Source organism: Hyposmocoma kahamanoa, unplaced genomic scaffold (assembly GCF_003589595.1).
Source record: "Hyposmocoma kahamanoa isolate Upper Pololo Valley unplaced genomic scaffold, ASM358959v1 95, whole genome shotgun sequence".
NCBI lineage: Eukaryota > Metazoa > Arthropoda > Insecta > Lepidoptera > Cosmopterigidae > Hyposmocoma > Hyposmocoma kahamanoa.
In genome coordinates this window covers 9,060,194-9,083,558 of record NW_020654972.1, presented here as the reverse complement: position 1 = coordinate 9,083,558, position 23,365 = coordinate 9,060,194, and the positions used below count along the sequence as shown (strand labels likewise).

Here is a 23,365-nt window from a genome sequence, read left to right as displayed (position 1 = left end):
TGGTTGATTCCAGCTGGATCGAAAGAATTTAATTTGTGTTCGATCTTTGTATTAATAATATTATATTATAGACAAAATGCACGTTTGTATGTTTACAAAAATATTCCTAACAGAAAATACGAGCAAATCCGCAAAGGTGTACCCCACATAAACAATGAATATGTAAATGAGTTTACCTGCGCGCAGCTTGGGGTAATAGCTTTTAACCCTTATTAAGGAATATGGAATTCTGGTCACCCTTTGACTACAACATCAGTTAGAAAAGAATTATTGTCATAAATATGGAGTTTCAGAATAACATTATTCAAAGAGTTCGTGTGTCGTTATAGATAAGTAGGTAATTGAGAAACGTGCCATCCATGGTTTACTGGTGACTAATTTTTTCGTAATACCTGTTTTTGGGACGAAAAAATCCTGTACATACAGGCTTATTATACATATTACTTAAATCATAAACAACAACTGTTACATGAGTTTTAGTAAATCGTCAGATTTTACTTTCGTACAAAAGCAAAAATATTTTAATAGATCGCTATAAACGGTAATAACTCTGTGCAGTAACAAAAGAAAGCGTAAACACCAATCAGATGCAAAACACAGGAGCGAGCAAATGTAAAAAGTGTCTGACAGTAAAATAAAAAGATTGTTTTTGGTAAATTTACTATGTTTTCTAAAATGTAATAATTAACAAAAGTTTTTTTTTTTATATAACATCAAGTGACGGGACGAATAAGGCATGCGTCTGGTGGTAAGCTACACGCCTGTCCATAACAGTTGCAGTGCCACTCAGAGCTTTAAATTGCAAAGATCTGAGGGGCACTACTACTACGCCCGTCACCCTGAAACACAAGTTGACAAGTCCTATGTGCCTGTAATTTCACCAGCACCCTTACCGTTCAAAACCGGAACACAGTAATGCTGACATTATTGCTTGGCGGCAAAAATAGGCAAGGTAACGTAATTGTTTTTTACGACATTAGTAATATTGTTCTATGAGATTGTTAGTATTTTACAAATTAACCTGGATAATACTTATGCTTTCGCGGATGTTTTTCATGTCATTCATAGTCGTACGAGTACGACCAATCGCGCGCGAAAGAACGTTAGCTTAAAAAAATTCCAACTGTAATCGCCCACAATTGCGCGCTCAGGCTTTCCCGCGCGCTGTCCTTTACGCACTTGATCACGCGCGATAGAGTGACTGTCTAAATGAGCCTGTTGTTGCCAGCAGGTTGGACTGCCTTTACCAAAACCATTTGGTGGAATAATTTTGGTGACAACATGTGCGTATTTGGTGCAATCATTTTGGTAACAACATGTAGGTAGGTTAATGGTCTAGCCGCAGCATTTTCTCTGTCTAGTATTAGAACGACGCCACACGATTCGTTGTGTCGGCGTTGCAACATCTGATCAATGACGCTGCGTTGTACTACTTATAAATTACAAATAGCTACATGCCACATGTGCGTTGAAATGCCGCGCGACGATGAAGCACGTGAGCTTCGGACTAGGGGTCAGAAGTCGAAATTAGTTGTTATGCAACGCGCTTGGTGCGTTGAAATCAGGCCAGTAGTTGCGACGACGCAACGCACCGGCTGCGCCCGTGTGGCATCGCTCTTAGGTCTACTTATATACATACATATCATCACGCCTGTCTCCTACTGGGGCAGGCAGAGATGCCGACGGTATATTTGTATTGTATTATATACTAACCAATGAATACTAGCTATCTAAATAAATAACTTATATTATTATAACTTATATATACAATAATATCTACTGTTATTATTATACTAACCTCAGCATATCAAAAAGTAATATTTAGCTATAACAAAAATTAACCGACTTCAAACTTTGCTTATATGTACGTATAAACTGAAACTAAAAAGTTAACAATCGGTTACAGGAAAGTGCACGAAATCGAATTCATCCCCTAGTTTGCCACCTTTAGAGGTGGAATACCAATAATGAAGTATCCTCTTTCCAACAAAAAAGAATCATCAAAATCGGTTCACAAATGCCGGAACAATCGCGTAACATGCATACAAAACAATACAATCGAATTGAGAATCTCCTCCTTTTTCTAAAGTCGGTTAAAAATAGTATTATGGATCATATGGTTTGAAAAAAATTATTCTATAATACATAGGGCGCACTATATGTAAGTTTCCGGAACTGACCACATACATAAACAATATTTAAAAAGTAATTACAACATTTGAAAATGGAACTCTTTGGCTGTAGAATACAGTTTGTTACATCTGTCTGTCACTTGCTTTTACATTGTGGCGTCATTTTAGAAATTGGTTGTCTACATCACCATGGATTTAACTCGTGAAAATTTTCGTAGTATGATTTTCTACGACTTTAAGTGTAATTTAACAGCTCAGCGGAGCTTCGCTCGACTTGAAGCTGCTTTTGGCGATGAAGCACCACGCAAAACGACTATTTATAGCTGGTTTGCAGAATTCAAACGCGGTCGTATGAATCTCAGTGAATCGTCACTGAGATTCATTACGTGATGGTCGCCCGTCCACTGCTGTGAACAACAAAAACATCGATGACGTGCGCCATATGACCAAAACAGACAGGCATGTGACATACCATGAGATTCGAGCATCTTTAGGCATAGGCATAAGTCAAATATAATCAATACTACACAAACATTTGGGTGTGAGAAAGCTGTGCTCTCAGTGGATCCCACACAATTTGACTGAGGCTCAAAAAACGGATCGCGTGACTTGGTGCAATGCCATGCTTACAGATGCAGATTCAACGAAGGGGCGTCAAATTTGGTGTGGAACATAGTAACAGGTGACGAAACATGGATTTATAGTTATGATCCCAAAACAAAGCAGCTATCGAGCGTAAGGGTTTTTCGAGATGAGCCGAAACCAACCAAAGTGTCGCGCATGCAAAGTGCCTCTAACCGGACGATTGCTTCTTTTTTTAATAAAACTGGACACGTGGATACTGTTGCTTTGCAGAATCGTTGTACCATGAACAGTGATTGATACACGACCATTTGTTTGCCGGAAGTTATTGACAAACTCCGTAGAAATAACCATAAACGCCGTATCATCTTGCACCACAATAATGGGAGTTCTCACACGGCCTGACAGACAAATAAATTTTTGAAGGTGAACAACGTTGACCTTATGAGCCATCCCGCGTACAGTCCCGACCTGGCACCTTGTGAATTTAATTTATTTCCAAAAATTAAGAACCAGTTACGCGGTCAACGATTTTCATCACTAGAAGAGGCTGTCTAAGAGTATGAAAAATATGTTTCAGAGATTGCCACGGAGGAGTGGCATAAATTTTTTAAAATTGGTTCATTCGTACGAAAAAGTGCATTAACGCTAACGGAGAATATTTTGAGAAACAATAAATTCATTTCTGACCGTTTATAGTATTATTTTTTATTCAGTCCGGAAACGTATAGTGCGCCACACGTGTATTTGATTTCATTATAGACTGTAGGCTCCGACTCATATATTTAGACTCTATAGAATATAATACGCTACCGGCATGTATTTTCCGACAAAAGTACTGTTTAGAGCCATTCAAAGTTATTTTGAATAGGAATTTTGAAACCAACGCGGTCATATCATTGCTCACCATCAGATGAGCTCTTTTCCAAGCGTGTATCTACTAAAAAGTACATTTATAAAAAATTTGACACTGAATATTGTTTATTTTTTAAATCCGTTATGAAAGAACAATCTTGACGTAATATTACATAATTTGCTCACGTATCTAAATCTAGGGTCTGAACCTTAACCTTTATCCCTTGCCATCCAAATATACGAATGTAACCAAAATATATCACGAGCAGCTTTTACTGATGTCATATTTATGAATATCTCGATCCCTGAAATATTATCATATATTATGTTTATTGCGAAACTTTTACAGAATATACAACATTTTTATTCATACTAAAGCACAAGATCGTTATTTAGGGAGTATTTTTTATGACACCACGTGACGGGACGAACAAGTCGTCGTGGTAAACGAGAAGATTGTATACATAGACGCTGTTGCAGTGCCACTCAGAGCTTTAAATCGCAAAGATTTGAAGACCACTGACACCGCGCCCGTCACTCTGTCTGGGATATACATATACGTTGACAAGTCCCACTGGTTTTTGGTCATTCTCGGATAGTGTTCAACCTAATTGCCGTGGCTATTTTTGTTATTTAAGTATTCTATTTTTTTACCGTGCAATATTATTTAATAATTACACGATAATATACTTGAATAATAATTTATAATAATAATAATAATTTGTTTATTTCTTCCACTTCGACACTTAAATTTCACAACATATCAAAGAAATGTACCTGACCATTTGAATGTAGAAACTAGGAAAAACCGTGTGTTGTGAGACACCAGGTCTCCCTTTGCGAAAAAATTATTACAATGATACAATGAAAACGACATAAAAATTGTGGTGAAGTTAAAACTGCTATATAATTTAACAAGATGAATATTTAAAATGCCGCCCTCGTGGAAGAATGGCATAAGTGGAATTACGTCAAACATTTAGTTTAGATACAGAAAAATATACCTCTCCAGTTGGAGAGAATGTGGGTTATGTTTGAGGATGTGGTTTTTCTGTATCTAATGGAGCAATAAACATATTTGACGTAATTCCACACATGCCATTCTTCCAATTAATAATAAAAATTGCCACGAAAATTAGGTAGTGAACATTAGTCCGAGAGTTTTATGCTTAGTTTAGGCATCACAAAATTATGCTCACTGAAACTGGAGTGAACTGTTCTGGCTTTAATAAATATTTCTTAGAAAAAAATTACTTATTATTATTATTAACCTTTTCTATTATTATTATTGCCCATGCTTTGAAAATTGTAAAAATAATAAACACTACTCAGTAATTAAGCTACAGCTCAAGATCATCATTAAATTCCAATCCATCAGTACAACAGGTCTTTCTCACTGGAGCTGATATAATTATAATGTATTGCGATGCAGGTCTCGAAACCTTTGTGATTTCTCAATCGATACGCACTTGATACGAAGCGAGGACCCTGTTTTAATAGGAGCCTTGGTTATATAAATACATATAGAAAGAGATTTTTTTTTAGCCTTACACAGCGACGCCGCCCCGCCCTCACCGCGATCCACATCTCTCTAATTTGTCCGCTCTTCAGTAGATTGTAATGCAATCACCGGTTCTATAGCATCCGTATTGACTCCGGTCGCCTACTTTCTAGAGCAGTCGTCAAATACTCAAAGTATTTTCACATCTGTCCTGTGACACATGCTAGGTGTTATAAAAAACATAACCTTTGGTATTTTTCGTAGGCAATCAGAAAAAGAGCGAAAAAACAGCGCTCAGCTAAGAAGAGTTCTTCAGCACTTAGTTCAGCGGTGACGAGCGGCACTGCGGCAGTGGTTATAGAGAACGTTGCGCAGACGCAGCATCTCTCGATGGATCAACCCACCAATACTGCCTCGGGTAGCAACGAAGACGAAGAAGACGACAAGTGAGTAGCATCGCGACCCTCGGAGCTCAAAATATCCAAAAATATCTCGGAGCAATAAATGTTTCTAAACTATTTTACAAATTGTAAAACTTAACCTCTTTGCCATGGCGCAGGTGAAAGGTGTTGGTGGTCACCACTTCGCCATGGTAGTTTTGTGGAGAATGATAGACGAGTCGTGGGTTGGTAAATGACTGTATTATATTAATGTGTATATTTTGCTTGAGCTACTTATTTATACTAATTTGGTACGTGTGTCTTATGCTGATTCACAAGGCATGGTTGTTACTTTTGCTAGCACTAAAACGTGCCTGAATGTCGGAAGAGGGTTAGACATTCTGGCACGTCTGTGGCTGCTACAACCTCTAAACACATAATACTCGATTTTGGTACCGGTGATACATTCGTATGAAAGATACCATTTATATACCATTATTTCTCGCTCGTAAAACTCATTTTCGCTTACCAATAATACATTATTTATGAGTCCTATTCACTCAAGTGTGAATGACTAAAGTTTTTTATCAAGCCACGTGCAGAATTCAAAATCAGTGCCTCTACCATCAGTTTACATTTTCTTATATGGCAAATTCACATTGACAAAACGTATTCAAACTCATAAAAATACTTTGTGTCTTAAGTTACGCCCAGATTACTGGTGACGTTAATAACTTGAAGTTACCTCAAAATTTCGTATGAAAGTACACCTAACATGCTACATAATGTCGGAAGTTTAACCGAAAAACTCATCTCCAGCAAACCTACTTAAAATGAGAATTGAAAGGAGTCGGGGAAGTAAAGGTACTTCTGCTTTCGAAAGCTCGATTAAGAAGATTTTGTCCTAAAAAGCCAATGCAAAAGTTTTACCGCCTCTAGGAAAGCAATTTCTTCAGCTGACAAAGACTCAACAAAAGTTGAAGAGATTGCCCGCTTGGCTCAGTTATTGCTGACTTTCGCAATTGAAAAACGACTGCTCATTTGAACTGAAACTTACACTTTAAATATTTTCAATTGAATTAAATCCATTTCACCATAAGTACGTATTAAAATTCGATTTATGTCACCCCGTAGCATTATAATAAACCAGGCATCATTATTCTACATATTGACTTTTATATAAACCTATCGTTCGTGATACTACAGCTGAGTTTATTATTCAATGACGCTGTACATTCATTAACAAAACCATCCTAACCATCATGGACCTGTGTATAGTGACCAAACTTCCATTAAATTTGAAACACAAATCATATTCAGGTAGTTTTAACTTCCATTATCTCCATTGTAGGAGCTAAAACCGTTGACGGATAATCCATTACGCGGAGTCATTGGCCTTGCAATAAAGGGTAGGTGGGAAATGTTTATCACCAAGACCCTATAACTGATGTAGTTTGTACACAAACAATGAGACTTCGTGAAATTAAATCAACGTTGGAAATTTTGGCACGCGCTACCCATTTGATGGATTGTGCCGAGAGATGCTAGAGATTGGAGGAATTTACGTGAAGTATTTGAACTACTGTATATTTGTCTCAACCTGTCTGGTTCTGTTCGGGAAACAGCTGCTAAATTCCCATGAATTTTTTCTTTACTTTAAAACGGTCTAGGCAGAAAGGCTTCTGATAGTTTTCATTCTCGACTCTCGACTACCTGCCGTCAAAGTTATCTTCAAGATTAAGGAAATTGTCTGCCTAGCTGCGAATTTATTTGTATGTTCACCTGGAGAGAAGTCTGCTAATTTTAAATCATCTATGGCAGGATATTGAACGTTTGGTATTTTGCTAAAAGTTAAGCGTAGTGGCTTGTCAGTGGGTAGCCATCGAGCTACTCCACAACTGGCTTGATGTTTTGATATTTAGCACTTCAATGGCGTGCCGATAGCACGTCGGTCGTTAATAATTGAATGGATGAACATACCATCACTGCAGTTCCACTGAGACTCCAATACCATTGCAATTAGACATTAACAGAATAGCAAATAATATCACAATTGCAATGTAATCTCTTCAAATGACTAATTTCAAGAAAATTAGCGAAATTAGGCCCCTATATAACCGAAACAGCGCAAATATGCCGTCTATACATTGATATTCAGTAACTTATCTCTCTGAGTGACTAATAACTAAAGTTGCCACGGATAGCGCCGAATTTTCGGCTCCCGAATGTTTGGCTTAAGATCTGAGCATTTCACGCGCGACCTGTTACGACCTGTCTTATTGCGCTGCGTGCAGGGGTAACGGGAGTGGGGTGTCTTTGTTGAAAAATGATAAATCGAGAGAATCAATACATGTCAGTTTCTGGACCTGTTTTGACGAAGTTGCTATAGATAATATGCAAAATGTTATCATTGATGTGGAGAAAAGTTCTATTGCGCATGAAATTGATTTTTATTTGAAAACTGTTCGCCTAGATTGGACAGCAAATCCTTACAAGTGGTGGTCAGCAAACGCAAAGCAGAATTCCTGAAAGAAGCCTGTCAAAATTTGCTAAGATTTATCTATCGTCTCCTGGCAGTAGTGTTTATAGTGAGAGGCTTTTTTCAGAATCAGGAATTGTTTATGAGGAAAAACGCAATCGTTTGTTACCAACCAATGCTGAAAAATTTGTTTTCATTCATCTCAACTTGCCACTGATTGATTTTAAGTATTAAAGCCATAATTTGTCATTAAAATATATGAATACATTTTGAATGATATGTGCTTTTTTCATTATTTAATATTCGGTATTCGGCCGAATAGTCATAGTGTTCGGCCAAATACCGAATAATAAAAAAAGTGAGCAAATAGGCCGAATACCGAATAGTAGCCGACTATTCGCGTCATAACTCAACTAATAACGTTATTTTAAATTTTTTTTTAAATAACGTTCTATTATTTTTTATGTGAAATTACTCGACTAGTTTATTATAATTATTAATACAAAGATACGAACACTTAGAAAAAATTCCTTCGATCCGGCCGGATTCGAACCGACGTCTTATAGCAAACCGTGCCAGACGCTACGCCAACTAAGCCACGGAACGAACCAGCGGACCTCACGAATTTTTCTATGTGCAGCTTGTCGTATCTTTGTATTTGGTTTTTCAACGACTTTTTTAACCGTAACGCCATCTATGAGAGATCTATAAGAGAGATCGAAGGATTTTTTTCTTAGTGTTCGATTTTTGTATTAATAATTATCATAATGTGTTTTGACAGATCCGAGCTAGGAGCATTTGCCGAAGAAATGAACATGAAGTCAGCTAGGTTCATGCTCGCAGCCGTCGTTGAAGAAACTGGCCTGTTAGTGTCAAGCTTTATATGTGACAATGTCTTGGATCAAAATAGTCGAAGAATTACAATGTTAAAAAACATCATGATAATCTTGAACCCCTCTTTTTATACAGAATAATGGCCAACTTAGCTTCACCTATTCCCATGATGGACCCAAATACGAACAACGATTCGGGGTATGCGCCATCCAACATCGATGGGGATACCAAGGATCATTCCCCACCGGCTTCGCCCACGCCCAAGGAAGATGGGGAGAAGAAGAAAGAGGAAGGCAAGAAGGAAGTGCCTAAAAAACCGGAGTTGAGGTAAGAACAAGGAACAGTTTGTACTAAGAAAATGCCGAGCAAAAACATACGTGGAAAAAAGCGATTGGAGCACCTAATAGTAGTGATCTTAAAGAAAACAGTGATGTCTATAGAACGTGTTGGATTTGTCGTTAATGCCATTTACATCCCGTATATATAAAAAGAATTTTTTGCCTGAAATCTTTCTAGCATCATTACAAGCTTACCTTCCATTGCTAAATCTACAGCTCGATTTACAACGGGATGACACCGGGCTTTTTGTGGATTAGCACGTCAGTTAAAAAATGATAGGTATACAGGGCTTACATCCAAAAATTTAATTTTTTATAAAATTCGGAGTAAACGGACTTTTCTTAATTGTGAATTATAGTATTATTTTGTTTATAAAACACAATTTTGCAGCTTATTGAATAAAAATAAACTTGAGTATGGACTATACACACCTATGTCTTTTTTAACTGCATATACAACAAACTAAGTTTGTGATGTAGCAGAACAGAATGTAACACTGGCCAAATGATTGTCCAAGTTATAGCGTTCAGGGAACAAGTCTGTAGGTAGGGAATTCCACTCCCTAGACGCTCGCCATACAAATGTGGAAGCGAAACGCTTCGTGCGAATCCGGGGAATATCCACAACATAGGGGTGGAACCCCCGCCCACGTCTAGTCTCCCGATGATGGAAAAGGGAGGGCGGAATCAAATTATGCAATTTAATCGCACCCTCTCCGTGATATATCCGTAGAATACCGATAAGCTGGCAACTCTACGGCGGTGTTCAAGGCTCTGTAGCTTCGCCTCTACTAGTTCCGAGTCACCTGTAAGCCTCTCAGCACGCTTGTCTATTGAATCCAAGGTGGCCAGTTGGTATTTAGCAAAGCCATCCCATAAGTGGCAGCAGTACTCCATACACGACCGGACTTGTGCTTGGTACAGCTGAAGCAACTGTCCCGGTATGAAGTATCGCCTCACCTTGGAAAGGATGCCAAGTTTCTTGCCTGCATTTTTGGCCATGGATTCAATGTAACTGCCGAAGTTCAGATTGGACGACAGGTCCATTCCAAGTAGTTGAAGACGGTCGGCTGTCGGTATGGATATATCACGTTTAGTGGAGAAAAGACACGCCTGTGTTTAGGTAGCATTAAATTTGACAAGATTGGCATTGCCCCAATCGGAGATTGTCTTAAGTGTCAAATTCAAACGACTAACCATGGACTCTCGACAAGACTAGATTTCTTCTCCACTGACCCTTGCATTGGACAAGTACCTTTCCACAACTGTGCTGTCATCAGCATACCCAAAGGTACCTGCATACATATCGTTTCATCAACATATCGTTTATATGCAGCAGAAAGAGAGTTGCGGACAGTACAGAACCCTGAGAAACGGCATCTATCGCCCTGTGTTCGGAAGAATAGCCTTCTAAGACCACTCGAATCGAACGTTCACTCAAGAAATCCGAAATCCAATGTAAAGGTCAGTGGGAAGCCCATAAGAGGGAAGCTTGCTTAAAAGGCTTGCGTGCCCACCCTGTCAAAGGCCTTAGAAATGCAATGACTTCTCCATGCTCTTCTATAGCCTCGCTCCATAAGTGAGAGGTATACATAAGAATCCCCAGTAGATTGCCCTCTTCGGAATCCGTATTGGCGATCACTGAGAGATCGTTGTCTTCAAGGTACGACAGAAGACGGTTGTTTGTACATGTTCCATAGTCTTGCAGAGTATGGAAGTGACTGAGATAGATCTATAGTTGACAGGATCAGCTCTGCTTCCTTTTTTAGACACTGGTTGCACATTTGCAAGCTTCCAAGACCTGGGAACTACACCAGTCTCAAGCGAGAGGCGATACAGGCGTGTGAGAATAAGAGACAACTCAGGCGCACCGTTACGCAGGACTATTGCTGGAATTCCATCTGGCCCGCTAGCTTTATGCACGTCTAGACTTCGCAGAGTTCTGAGTACCTCTTTTTGGCGTATGCGAACTGGCGCCGTATAGCATCGTCTGAGGTAAAGAAGGTGGTAGGTATCCTGCGGCATCTAGACGCGAGCTCTCTGCAAAGAGTGAGGCGAAGAGATTCGCCTTCTCTTCCGCAGTATGGGCCAGCGAGCCGTCTGACCTCAGCAGAGATGGTAATGAGTGGCTACTAAAGTTTTTTTCGACTGCTTTGGCCAGGGACCAAAAGGACTTGCTGCCTGCTGGAAAAGACGTAAGCTTGGCCCCTATGCGGCGCACATGGTCGAACTTGGCCCTGCGTAACACACTTTTGCTCTTCTTGGCGGCTTTATTAAAGGCTTTCATCAGATTCCGAGTATTCGGAGCTTTGCGTAGTCGAGCATCTGCCCAAGCTTGGTACGCAGACTGTTTTTGTGCTTCAGCACGACTACAGTCAGCGTTAAACCATGGACGAGCTTGGGATCCATTGGGTACATCGAAGTATGGTATATAATACTGTGACAATCATTTAGTGAATAACCACGAAAGCCTTAAAATCTATACAACACTGGCCAGTTAATCACTCTGAGGAGTGACATCCTGATGCGTCGAGAAAATTAAGCACGCATACTTGAACAAAGTTTCAAGAACAAAGAACAAATTGTCTCCATAAACGTTCACCATTTCCATACAAGGACTTCATCATTTTCATAAGTTTGTTTATTTTAGATTTTAACACAATTAATACAATACAAACGCACCCACTCATAGTCCCGCACTGGCCCGCATTAGGGAAACTCTGTATCACGAGTGCCATGGAGATACACACAGACAATAAATTACACTCAAACTCACGAGGGAAATAAATATAGGCCATACAAATATTCCCCGGCCTGGGAATCGAACCCAGACATTCTGAGTGGCAGATAGTGTTGTAAAAAACTCGAGTCCGGGAGTCTTCATTTATAAACTCGACTCAATTTTCCACGGCTCGTTGATCTAAAACACTCACGAGTCCGAGTTAAGTCGAGCACGAGCCATCGGAGCATGGACTCGAGTCCAAAAAGAACTCGAGTCGTAAACCTAACTCGTGTTGTGAACAAAACTTGAGTTCGAAAACTCGACTCGAAGTCTTGAGTACGACAAGCAGGTTTCAATTTTACTGAACAGCTACTATTGCCCACGAATTAAATAAAGAACAAAAACCCAATACGGTGACTTTAAAAAAGTACATAATTAATACTTAATTATACTACTGTAATTGTACTACAGTTTAACACTACCAGACTCGAGCTCGACTACATAAACAGACTCGAGCTCAAAGTCGTCTCTTCCTTTATGACTCGAGTCTTGTGAATTGGAGTCGAGTGCTAAAATGAAGACTCCCAGACTCGAGTTTTTTACAACACTAGTAGCAGAACAGCATTTTTACCGTTCCGCCACAGAGGCAGTTATTATAAATTCCTTTTTTCTGTCATTCACTCCGTATATCTTTTTATATAAACATCAAATATATTATCCTCACTGCATAAGCTTATGCTTATTTAAGTTTTATTACTTCTTAAACTAGGAAACGACTATCTACTTGACGAAAAAATGGTAAACGTGACCTTTAACATTTTTTTGATTACTAAGGAAGTACCCTTAGAATCGCATGTGTGTTGCCAGCCGTACCTCAAGGCAGTTGACAAGTCGGCGGCTGTATAAGGATCCCACAAGCAGTTTTTATCATTCAGTAACTTTCATACCTTTATGGCAACATTTATTACGAGATATGTTACCCGTAAATATCTCATTTCATAAATGTTCAGCACATGAGTGCTCTTTTCAAGCACCTTACGACATTATGTCGCAAACAAAGTGCGATTTAATAGCCTTCTGCGATAACCACGTAAACTTTCCCATAAATATACAAATTGTTCCCAAAATTGGCTGTACCTAAACGCCGATACCGCTTCCTTGGGAATTCAATTTCACAACGTTGAATTTTAATTGACTCAGCTCCTGCCTAATTGAATTTAAAAATCGATTTTAATAAATCAATATCTTTCTGTTAATTTTGTCTATTACTTAATCATTCTTAGAAAAAGCACTACCTACCGTCTAAATAAGAATCACAGACATATACGTACGAACAAATAATAATACCAGACAATTACACCAATTACCTGGCCTCAAAAATGGAGATGAACCGAATAGTCATTTGGCCGGTTAGGCCGGATAGTTACTGGATATCCTTTTCATCTCTACTCAAAACTATAACTTCGTTTTTTAGAATTAGAAAAACAAGTGAACATTTTCTTCAAGAAATTACAGTAAAGAAAAACATCAACATAGAAGTGGCACGATGATAATATTATGTTTATTTTTATAATTCATTTTACAATAAATTACACACTGCTTACATATCAAAGAAAGAACACCACAAAAGAAAAAAGAAAACGAAACAAAACAGAACAAAAACAAAACACAGTCAAAACATTCAACGCAAAACATAAATAAATAATTACGAAAACACAAAGAAAGCAAAAAAGAAAAGGTATTCACACCAATAATAAAAAGATCACTAGTTATATAGATACTTTGTGTGGTGCTAGTCGCTGTAACAAAAGGGTCACAAACTCATTATTTGCTGGAATCGCAATGCGTTCCCAACACTGGTTTTCAGTTAGGACATATCTATGGTTAGGACCTTAAGTGAGACCACGAAACAATATACGCAAGATACTTAGGTACTTGAATATATCAATAAAATTATTGTATATATGTACATATTATACTGTAACAGATATGTGTGTGTATGGGTGTGTGTGTGTACGTGTGTTGTGTTTGTTTAAATACTTCCAAATAATGTATATATAAGTGTGAAAATACATTGTAATAACATTCAAACGCAACAGTAACTTAAGGCTAACTGGATAGAACTTTTCTTAGATCGTTTAGCACGCACTGCAAACAACCTTTTTCAGTTAATTCGCGCCAAATTGATCCTAGGTACCGAAAACCTATCATCGACATGTTTGGGTTGTACAAGATTACACGCACCAAACGAAATGTTATAGGTCACAAGAGCTAAATCACTTCCAATGTACTGTAGTTGACCATACCCAAAGTAAAGGTATTGGGATAAAACAAGGGGTAATAACCTTACATTCTTTTATAGAAATTATGGACAAATGACTTTTGATTTTTTTTCTAACGCTGACATAACCCGGACACATCATTCGAGCCACCTCGCATTTTTGTCCTAATACAAAAATATAATATAATATATAAATAGACCTAGAATACAAAAACAGTGTTTTCATCAAAGAAAAAGTTTTCCCCGGTTTTGCAAATCCACATTACCAACAAGGACTTATGGAAAAGACGTTTAGTATACTAGTTTCAAAATTGCATAATAGTTTTTGATCTATCAAACATTCTTTAAGCTTGGGGTGCCCCATTAATACTGAAAACGCGTGGTGGATCGAATTATGTATCCGGAAGTGTATATTGTTGTAACGAACAAGATTCCAAATAATGGCATTATTTTCCAGTTTGCTACTTCGTATATGCTTCGTATATACTTCGATTGCATGGTGGCTAACTTGGCTATAAAATCCCAAATAAAACATTAGGGCCTTTTTCTTTCCATTACAACTAATAGTAGGTAGTTTTTTATAATTTGTAGCACGACTTACTTCCTTACATAGGTCAGGTGGAAGTGTACGCAAGGAGGTTACTTAAGTTCATTATTAAAACATTCGTTTAAAATGTTACCTTAATTACAATTCAGGTACAAACTACTTAAATACTTATTATTAAGAATTTTTTATTTAATTTTAATTATTTTCTGTATAAAAATTCAGGAATTTTATTGAAAGTCCATCATGGCTGTACGTTTTTGCTTTTTACAACATTTTAGTTCGAGTTATATTATCTATGGAAGAATAGTATAAAAGTTTAAAATAAAAGTTTAGAGAAGTGGACACTAATTTACTTTGCAGGCCACGGCCGGGAAGTAATCGCATGGTCCATAAATGACAAACCTTCCGTGTTCATTTTTTGAAAGTAATGCAAACATTTCCGAGCATGTTTGAGAAAAAATATTTGTAGGCCGAAAGTTCCTCTCTCTCTCTGTTTCCCGTATTCATTGCGCAAACAATTCTAACGCTATTTAATAATATTGACCCAAATAAAAGAGCTTCATTCGACATCGTAAACAAACAATAGCACAATACACATACAGTCTCAAAACTGCTAACGCACTCAATACACGCGAGAGCCTGTGTACACGGCGTATATTATACTCACCGACGACGCGCGTTTCACGAACGTTACGCGTTACGGCGCGCTGAAAGTTTAGTTAAAGTTTTAGTTAAAGTTTAGTTTAAGTAACATGTAATTAATTGACGATTTCATGCGTAATTTGTTTGCCTCCGAAATAAACATATTTTGACTTTGACTTTGACTTTGACTTTGACTTTGAAACCGCGTAGTCGTGAAGACAACAAGAAGTTAAAATATTAAAGACAAGAAGAATGTTGAAGATAACTTTTGCTGTGATTTTTTTACGCAGATACGCAATTTATACGCGCGACTACGGCTAGTCTGCGGCGCATATACGTGCAGATGACGCGCGTTTACGGCGCCACTGAACTTGTGAACGACTGCAAATGTTTACTCGCTGCGACTGTATCGTGTTTTATTTTTTTAATTTGACCCGCACTAGGGAAACCGCGTATAGCCATTGCCATGGACATACACATAGACAACCACAAACTACACCCAAACTCACGTTTGAATCGCCACGCGTTATCTACGCGCAGTTGGCGCGTATAAAATACGCCGTGTGCACAGGTTCTAATACGTCTGCTAGCCGCGACAAGCGGCGAATCCACATACCTCGTAGCGTATCTTAATAGTAGAGAGATAGCTGATTCGTTGATAGTGTATTCACCGCTTTTAGTACACTATTCCGAGCTTTTAGATTAATATAAATATGGCGACATTTTGCCAATAAATTCAATCCGGTTCCAACTCATACCTGGTATCATATCCGGTACCTGCACATAAACTATCACCGAAGAGCACCTAAACAGGCGTAAAAGTATTCAAACATCATTAAACGACGTACTACATCGGAACCATTGTCATGTAAATTTATGAAGCGCAAATCTAAATGCAAATTTGCCTAAATTATATTGCGAATCTGCCGTGAAATTAATTAGAAAACGATATTGAACCGATAGCCACACGGCAAATGGCTTGGAAATTAAAATTTACCGACTTTCATGCTCGATCGACGATGAGAGTCAAATATTATTGGGAGTAGAGATTATTAAGTAATTGCTTTTTAATTTGCAGATGTCTTATTACGACTTTCATTGGAGTCAATTTTAAATTGGACGACGAGAAGTCTCAATACTGTCTAGTAACTAAATTTCCGTTAAAAATTATTCGATACTGGTAAATACTTTTATGTCGATACTGAATACCAAGGCAGCTACTAGACGGACTGCACGCGCGAAGTAGATAATATACAACTGCATGCAGTCGACACTGACTGCAACCAGTTACCGCCGCACGCCTAGCTCAGGACAGGTGCTTGGTGTAACGTTGAAGTCGAAATGGAAGTACAGATGTTACTTGTAGCGTGTAGAACCTATAGAGTTCGTCCAGAGAAGTACTGCTACCTTACCTATTTCTGCCACCTAGCAGTAATCTGAGCATTACTGCGTTCCGGTTTTGAAGGGTAAGGTTACTAGTGAAATTACAGACACATGGGACTTGTCGACTTTGCTACAAACCCTTCTACAAAAATTTCTCAGGGTGACGGGCGTAGTGGCTGCCCCAGATCTTTGTGATTTAAAGCTTTGAGTGGCACTGCAATTGTCATGGACAGACGTGTCACTTACCACCAGGCGCACGACTTGTTCGTCCCGTCACTTCATATCATAAAAAAGGCTATTATACTCTGCGGTGCAATTTGCTATCAAAAATGTCAACAAAGATGCCGTTACAAAAAAGTATTTTAAGAATTATGTAAATGTGAAACAAATCCGTCGAGAAAAGTATCTCCAATCGCGTTTTTGTTTTGCCATTATGTTAATTAAGCCGTTATGTTAATCAATCGTTACTTCCTATTTTCAAAAATGTCAATTGTTGCTTTTAATTCTCGGACTAGTTCACAACGACTGCAGCCGAAGCCTCGACTGCACACATTACCTGACGACATGTAGTCCATCTGTTAGCAATTCAATTCTTTATTGCATTTACCATAGTGTTACATTAGCAGTCTTAATATCGATACTTACTCAGTATCGGATACTTGTTCCAAATAATAAACAAACTTTATTAGACCTCCTTGTGAAAGAGTTCGTCCAGGGAAGTATTGCCACCTATTGTTTACAAAGTAAGGATGTAATATGGAAATCTCTTATTATTTTAAATAGAATCTGGATTTTGTTTAATTTTATTAATTTATTTTAATGCAAGCATTTAATGCATTATGCATTTAATAACTATATTATTTAATGGCCTTTAAAGTCTTAAAAATGTATATAAAAGGATTTGAATTTTTCCTATTTTCTGATTTCTATTTCACCGACTAACTTCGTAAACGCTGTTGGATAACGATATCGTATCCGAATCCGAAAAGAACGTTAAACTCGGAATGTTCTGAATAGCTCGGAAGGCGCCATTCGATTCGAGAAAGATATGCAATCGAACGATTCGTTTAAAATATCGAAGAGTTCTGAATCGGGGTCCTGGTAAATTACAGGCACATGTGACTTGTCAACGCATATATATTTCAAGGTGATCGGCGCGGTGGCAGTGGTCTTCAAATCTTTGCGATTTAATGCTCTGAGTGGCACTGCAACAGTGCCTATGTATACAATCTTGTCGCTTACCACGACGATTTGTTCGTCCCGTCACGTGGTATCATAAAAAAATACTCCCTAAATAACGATCATGTATTTTATTTATGAATACAAATGTTGTATATTCTGTAAAAGTTTCGCAATAAACATAATATATGACGTAATATTTTAGAGATCGAGATATTCATAAATATGACATCAGTAAAAGCTGCTCATGATATATTTTGGTTACATTCCCATATTTGGATGGCAAGGGATGAAGGTTAAGGGTCAGACCCTCGATTTAGACACGTGTTTAAATTATATAATATTACGTCAAGATTGTTCTTTCATAACGGATTTAAAAAATAAACAATATTCAATGTCCAGTTTTTTTTTATATGTACAATTTAGTAGATACACGCTTGGACACGATCTCACCTGATGGTGAGCGATGATGTGACTTGTCCGTCTCGTCACTTGATATTATAAAAAAAATCGAAACGTGCACGTTAAATTCTAAAAGGATACATGTTGCGGCTAAATTTCCGAAAGAAAACGACCAGAGCATACGATTTGGCGGTCATGTAGTGAATTAAGAGACGGAATCTGTGCTTAGTGAATATCCAAACATGTATATTCTGCCCTGCTAAGCCGAAAGGCGCTATCTCTGAGATACTTTTAGTTTTTTTAGTTTTTTTTTTTATACCATTCCATAACTATAATATTTTCACGTTTAATGGTATAATAGAAATAGCGCTATCTAACTTACCACATTGAAAAAACCACTAAGAAATATTTTAAATAAAATACAATTACATAAAATGCAATTTACAAAAAGTCGATTTTCCCAAAACTTACTCAGATTGAGATATCGCTTTTCGGCTTATCAGGGCAGTATTGCAAAGACAAAATATTAATGGCTGAAGCTCTAAGGGTCGTATTCTAGAACTCTACTCAATGCTCAAGTCAGGATTTGAGTATGGTTTAAAGCACTCGAAATCATACTCAAATCCCTGCCATTAAGGTCGTATTTCCAGTGCTTGTGTTGCCAGTGCAATCCTGACTTAGGCGTTGAATAGAGTCCTAGAATACGACTCTTAGAATTCTGTTTTAATTAGCGACGTACTTTATACGCTCCAACCTTTATCCAAGCAACATGTAATACTCGGTTTTAACTTACCGTTCACATAAGTGTACCTGCTTTAGGTACCTAATATTAGGCTTCTTTTCTTGAAACAGTAAATTATTATTTCATCACACTTGCTCGTAAATAGTATGATTGCATGGTGGTTAACTTGACTGTAATGCCCCAAATAAAACCCTCGGGTGTTTTTTCTTTCGCCGATAAGGAGTTTTCTTTTTCATTTGTAGCACGACATACTTCCTTATAGTCAGGTTCAAGTTCAAGGAAGGAGTTACTAAAGTTCAAAATTAAAATATTCGCTTAAAATGTTACCTATAATTATTTTTTACAATCCATCATGGCTGTGATCGTGTTTACCTATGGAAGAATTTAACGAAAAAAACCCACCATTTGCAAAGCCATAATTTTGTTCTGAACCATATTTATATTGCATTTAAATCCTCGCAAATGTGATGAAAAACATTACATTTAGGTATCACGGACGGTAAAAAACAAAAGTCGAATTATTAAAGCCCTCAGCCTGCGGATTCGGGCTTTTAATAGACCCTCGTTGGTAAATTCTTCTTTATCATCCTTATATACACAATGTACTATTTATTACTATTACAAATGTAGTAACATCAAAAAACTTTACAATAATGTCCGTAAGTTTCTATAAATAATAATTATTAATAATCTATAATACACAAAACAAGATTGAGAACTAATTTATTTTCGAGAAAAATAATTTATATTAGTTGGTTTGTAATTTATTCCAATTTACTTTTATTAAAAGAAGGAATACCCGGCAAAGCAATTTTATTAATAATTTCAATTTATAAAAGTTTGACGGAAATTAAACGCCGGAAATTTTATTTGAAATAAAAAAATGGCAGATCAGTATATTCGGTACTCTACTTATGTAGGTGTTCTTCAAAAAAATGTTGTGTTGGCACCTTTGATCATATGTTCGTAGGTTGAGGTAATATTTCAATTTTAAGATATTTAAGTAATACCTTACAATAATAACGCATAGAGTGATAGTTACATATCAAACGAACTGTCACAAGTGAGGCAAAAATGAAATTCATGTAGGCTAGTTGTAGTAGTAGGTTAATTTTCGGTTTTAGTGAATATTTATATAAAAATACAAGTTGAAACGCGTTACTTTCTTGTGGAATGTGATGTTAGTATCTATTTTATGTTTGTCTGACGTATTTTTACACTAATTTACCGCACATTTCGTCATTTTTAGCTAAAATTCTTGATCTGTTCGCGGTGCAAGTTGACCTTGAGCACTGAAGGCCCGCCCGCTCGTGTAGGCCCATTGGGCGCGCTTCAATTTGCCTCACTTAGCGTGTGCGGACTAGGTTTCTATGCGTTATTATTCTAATACCTGGAAGCATTACCTAACTAGTTTGACTTTGACTTGGTGTACCTAAGTTTGTAACAAACACAGGGCCTTGTCCGAATTCACGACGTCAGCCGGAAATTGTCTATGACAATGCCTCCATTGGACAATCTTATAAATTACTCCATTTACGTTAACCAGGAAAAAGCTCTCGCGCATTGGTAGCAGCTCCGCGATGTCAACTCCTCGGAAGCGGTTCCGCAGCGCAGTCACTGCTGCGCGGTTCACCATCTTCCGCGCCAACCGCGCGGGCAAATTGAGAGCTAAGAGTTTCGCTAAGAAGGAGAAGAAAGCCACGCAGACTTTGGCTATTGTGCTTGGTAAGTATTAAGTCATAGATTCATAACATCATAAACGACTGTAATTAGAACTATCCTACCTAATCATTCATAAAACCCAATAATTTAAAGTTCTCCTCGAACAATCACCTTTGTTTTTGACTTCTTTGTCTTTTTTCTTTATGGTCGCTACCAATGGCATTCAGTAGCGAAGAGTGGATGTTCTCAAAACAGAAATCAGTTCGAAGATTCCAGCAGAAAGTTGATTGTCGAACAGCCTGTATTAGAAACATATTTCTGTATTTTGTCCTTTATACATACAATAAATAAATTTAAAAAAATTAACCCCGCACTATTGACTTACCCACAACTTATTCAATCACAAACAAAATGCACGAAAACACCAATAACCACAGACAATCGCTGAAACAATTATCACCAAAAACACGAATAATTCGCTAGCACGTGCAAATAATTAGCCCGCCATTATTAATTCCAACAAAAACAAAAAGTGTTATACTACTAATTAGAAGATGTCGCACTTGCGCTACCATAATTATGCAACTTACGCTCTTTACAAGTTTTACAACCAACAATAAATATAGCTATCTTGCTTGCACCTGTGCACACTTTCTCATAACTCGTTCTCAACCACGACAACTTTTTTTTTTTTTTTTTTAAACCACGACAACCTACCACATTCGACAGGGTATAAGATGGTAGGTTTAATTAATACCGACCAACAAATAAGGTCATCTATTCCTAAGAATAATAGACAGCTACTCAGTAGTCAGAATTTTACTATGTCAAAGACACGCGAACAAAACAATCAGGGAATTTGTGTGGGGAAACTATAACGTTGCGTAGCTAGATTTTACTATAAAATAGCCAGCCGTTTCATTCGTTCAAAATTTACACGTTCATCGCCAAAGGCCTCTGAGGCAAAAATCGTGGGAATCACATTTTTTTTTTTGTACATAAATAGTTTCCATTTGTATTAATTCAGTGCCCACGTCATTCATTTTTTTTTTTTCATTTGTATCAGACACGGTAGCCTGGCTTGGGAGCTTTTTTTTCATACATTTAGCTATATGTAAATAAAATAAATATAAGCACTAAAATATAATGATTGAGTCATTGACTTACAATTATATGGACGTCGGTTCCGCGCTAAAAAGTGTCCGAACTTATAGGGCGTTAAAATCGTATACAGAACGCCATTCACGCTTACAGTCTTCGTTTGTTCGACTGACAGCGAAGCAAGCAAAACTGGACAGTACTGCGATGACATTACAATTTAAATTCAACGTTTTAGCTTTTTCATATTCCTTTACATGTCACTACGTTTAAATAGGTTGAGTTGGGACATTTTTTTCGTGGTTTTTGTATTAGACCCGTCGACCATTTATTTGTAAGTCAATGGATTGAGTAAACAAAGTAATAATTTATAAGTTAAGTTTATTATATTAATTTGATGTCATTCAATAAATTAATTGAGTACTTTTTTTTTAAAAAAAGGCAATTCAAACATCGTGACATTCAATAAACTAAAAAAATAATTATTCTTAAAGCGACATCTCTAGTCAGCTGTTGGTAATTGTAAAGATGATACCTCTGGCTGCGTGAAGAAATGGATTGCTCACAGATACCTACGCCAAAAAAGTCAATAAAAACTAAAAACATAGATGTGCAACAAGCACACGGAGGAATTCGTAAGGTTCGCTATTTCGTTCCGTAGCTAGAATAGCGTCTGGCACGGTTTGGTGGATGACGTAGGTTCGAATCCAGCCGGATCGAAGAGTTTTCTTCGTACTGTACGTTTTTTTTGTATTAATAAATAATTGTAATAAATACATCAATATTAAAAAAAGTTCTCGTTAAAGTCTCGCGTTCAAGTAGTCAGTAGAAACTGCATCGCAACGATATCTGTAGTAAGTAGATTTGCTGCATGGTGAATTTTTGGGCCTTTACATTGTTGTAAGCAAAATTAAGCAAGACGGTAATGATAATATAATTTAAATTAAAATGTTTTGATTTATTTAAATTCCTGTACATGTACCTACGTTTACCTATATATTTAAGTCAACTTTGGACATTTTTTCGCAATTTTTGTATTAAACCCGTCGTCCAATTATAGATAAGACAATGTCTCTCTTGAAGAACTCCTTACTACACCGTTCACACAATCTAAATTTACGAAGTCATTGTTCGAATTTGCAGCTGCAATGCGCAGTACATTTTAACACGCGTAACCGGTTCAGTAAAAGACTGTTTGTCTGTTCAAAATAGCAGTAAAAAGGTCATTCAGAAATGTCGCAAACCAAGTAAATAAGTGCAACTTGTGTAAATATTTGGTATTTACAACTGTCTGTTTTTTTTTAAATATATAATAGACACACGCTTGGTCACAATCTTAACGACGATGTGACCGACGATGAGACGCGTTTGCCTAAAAAATGCCTATTCACTCTACCCTTGAATAGCCCCAAATTGTACTTTTCGGGAAATACAGATGCATATTAGAGCATTCCATTCCTTTGTCGTACTTATCAGAAAGGAGGAAGCAAAGCGCTTATTGCGAATAGGTAGAATATCAGCGACATAAGAATGGAGTGCTCCGGACCTTCTAGTCGACCGAAGGAGGAACGGTGAGGGCGGAACCAAATTGAAAAGTTCCTGCGCA

At 37.4% G+C, this 23,365-nt stretch overlaps 1 protein-coding gene across 1 annotated transcript in view; it reads left to right on the top strand.

Annotated features, from left to right (window-relative positions):
• Positions 1–1,473: 1,473 nt before the first annotated feature.
• The window catches only part of LOC113238352 (dopamine D2-like receptor), a 41,516-nt gene continuing 19,624 nt past the window's right edge, over positions 1,474–23,365 (top strand). Inside the window, exons 1-5 of the mRNA XM_026475193.1 lie at positions 1,474–1,569; positions 5,335–5,516; positions 8,711–8,794; positions 8,899–9,090; positions 20,546–20,724. Of these exons, the coding sequence (XP_026330978.1) occupies positions 1,474–1,569; positions 5,335–5,516; positions 8,711–8,794; positions 8,899–9,090; positions 20,546–20,724 (733 nt within the window). The remainder of the gene's footprint in view (positions 1,570–5,334; positions 5,517–8,710; positions 8,795–8,898; positions 9,091–20,545; positions 20,725–23,365) is intronic.